Source organism: Dendroctonus ponderosae, unplaced genomic scaffold, assembly GCF_020466585.1.
Source record: "Dendroctonus ponderosae isolate FM_Combo_2020 unplaced genomic scaffold, Dpon_F_20191213v2 Dpon_F_20191213_4, whole genome shotgun sequence".
In the NCBI taxonomy this organism is placed as follows: Eukaryota; Metazoa; Arthropoda; class Insecta; order Coleoptera; family Curculionidae; genus Dendroctonus; species Dendroctonus ponderosae.
In genome coordinates, this window is record NW_026018611.1 from 1419764 (window position 1) to 1420860 (window position 1097).

The 1097-nt window shown below is 45.9% G+C and overlaps 2 protein-coding genes across 2 annotated transcripts in view; one reads left to right on the top strand and one right to left on the bottom strand.

The window, feature by feature from the left end:
* LOC109543015 (tetratricopeptide repeat protein 28) overlaps positions 1–1097 on the top strand; it is a 39796-nt gene that overhangs the window by 13324 nt on the left and 25375 nt on the right. The gene's annotated exons all lie outside the window — the stretch shown is intronic.
* LOC125504148 (fatty acid synthase-like) lies at positions 249–940 on the bottom strand. The gene is made up of 2 exons (XM_048665651.1): positions 574–940; positions 249–524 (listed from the first exon to the last, which is right to left on the bottom strand). Exons 1-2 carry the CDS (start codon positions 842–844, stop codon positions 364–366), a joined length of 432 nt encoding a protein of 143 aa, XP_048521608.1. The 5' UTR covers positions 845–940; the 3' UTR covers positions 249–363.

Below are 1097 nucleotides of genomic sequence, written 5' to 3' on the forward strand. Positions count from 1 at the left end.
CAGCGGCCCCTCAACGTCTACATCTGCTGAGAAGCATACAAATGTGACAAATAATTACCATAACTGTAACTTTTATTATTCCATTAATAAATGAGATTGCTGTTAAATATTATGATATACACTAATTATTTATTTCTTAATGTCGTATTTCATTCGAGAAATAATCTCACTAAATACCACTCGAGCTTTAAAATTGACCATATAATTTTTCACTATGGCACGTTTTCCTTACAAATTTAATTATGGAAAACATGCAATCGTGAAAAATTATCGGTAATTTCAAAGCTCTCGTGGTATTACCCCCGAAAATTTATAAATAGGGGAGGGTAGGGTGGTTTAAGTATCGCTAATGGATAGGTTTCGTTACCTGGGAAGCGCCCGGAAGATTCGGGGATGATCTTCATAGTCCTCGTTGCGAATTTCCACCAACACTTTTCCCATATGCCGTCCAGTGCTCATAAAGCGGAACGCCTGCTCCACTTCGTCGTGGGCAAACACTGTGGTGCCTAAGGGCTTGACGACTCCTGAAAAGTGGAGGTGAGAAGTTGCACGACTAGGGCGGGCCTTTGGGACCTGAGTCGATGAATTGTTGGAGCAATAGGCGCAGTTGCTGCCTCTCGCTGTCCGACTCATTGAACAGCCGATCCAGCATCACCCCATGGTAACTGCTTCCGTTCCTAAAGGGCGATAGTTGAAGGAGGTTGTCGTTGGCCAGGTCGAATTTGCCGATCTCTAAAAATCGCCCATTGCTCGACAGGCATCTGACTGAAGCGCTGAGTTTCTCCTCGGCCAGGGAGTTTAGGATGATGTCTACGCCCCTGCCCCCGGTTTCCCTGAGGACCATTTGCTCGAAACTCACGTCCCTGGAGTTTCCAATGTGAGACTCTAGAGGAATTATCAGACTATGAAGGCGTTCACGGCCGGTTAAATTGCATTTAGGAATGTTTTTCGGGCTTGGAAGCCCTGGTTCATGGGAATTTCTTCCTGACGTTTCGTCCACAACTGCGGTGGACATTTTCAAAGGCGATGAGGCAGTGGGCGAAGTGATCTCCCGTGCTTTCCGACTAAGACGGAACTGTCTTACGTCACGAACGTCA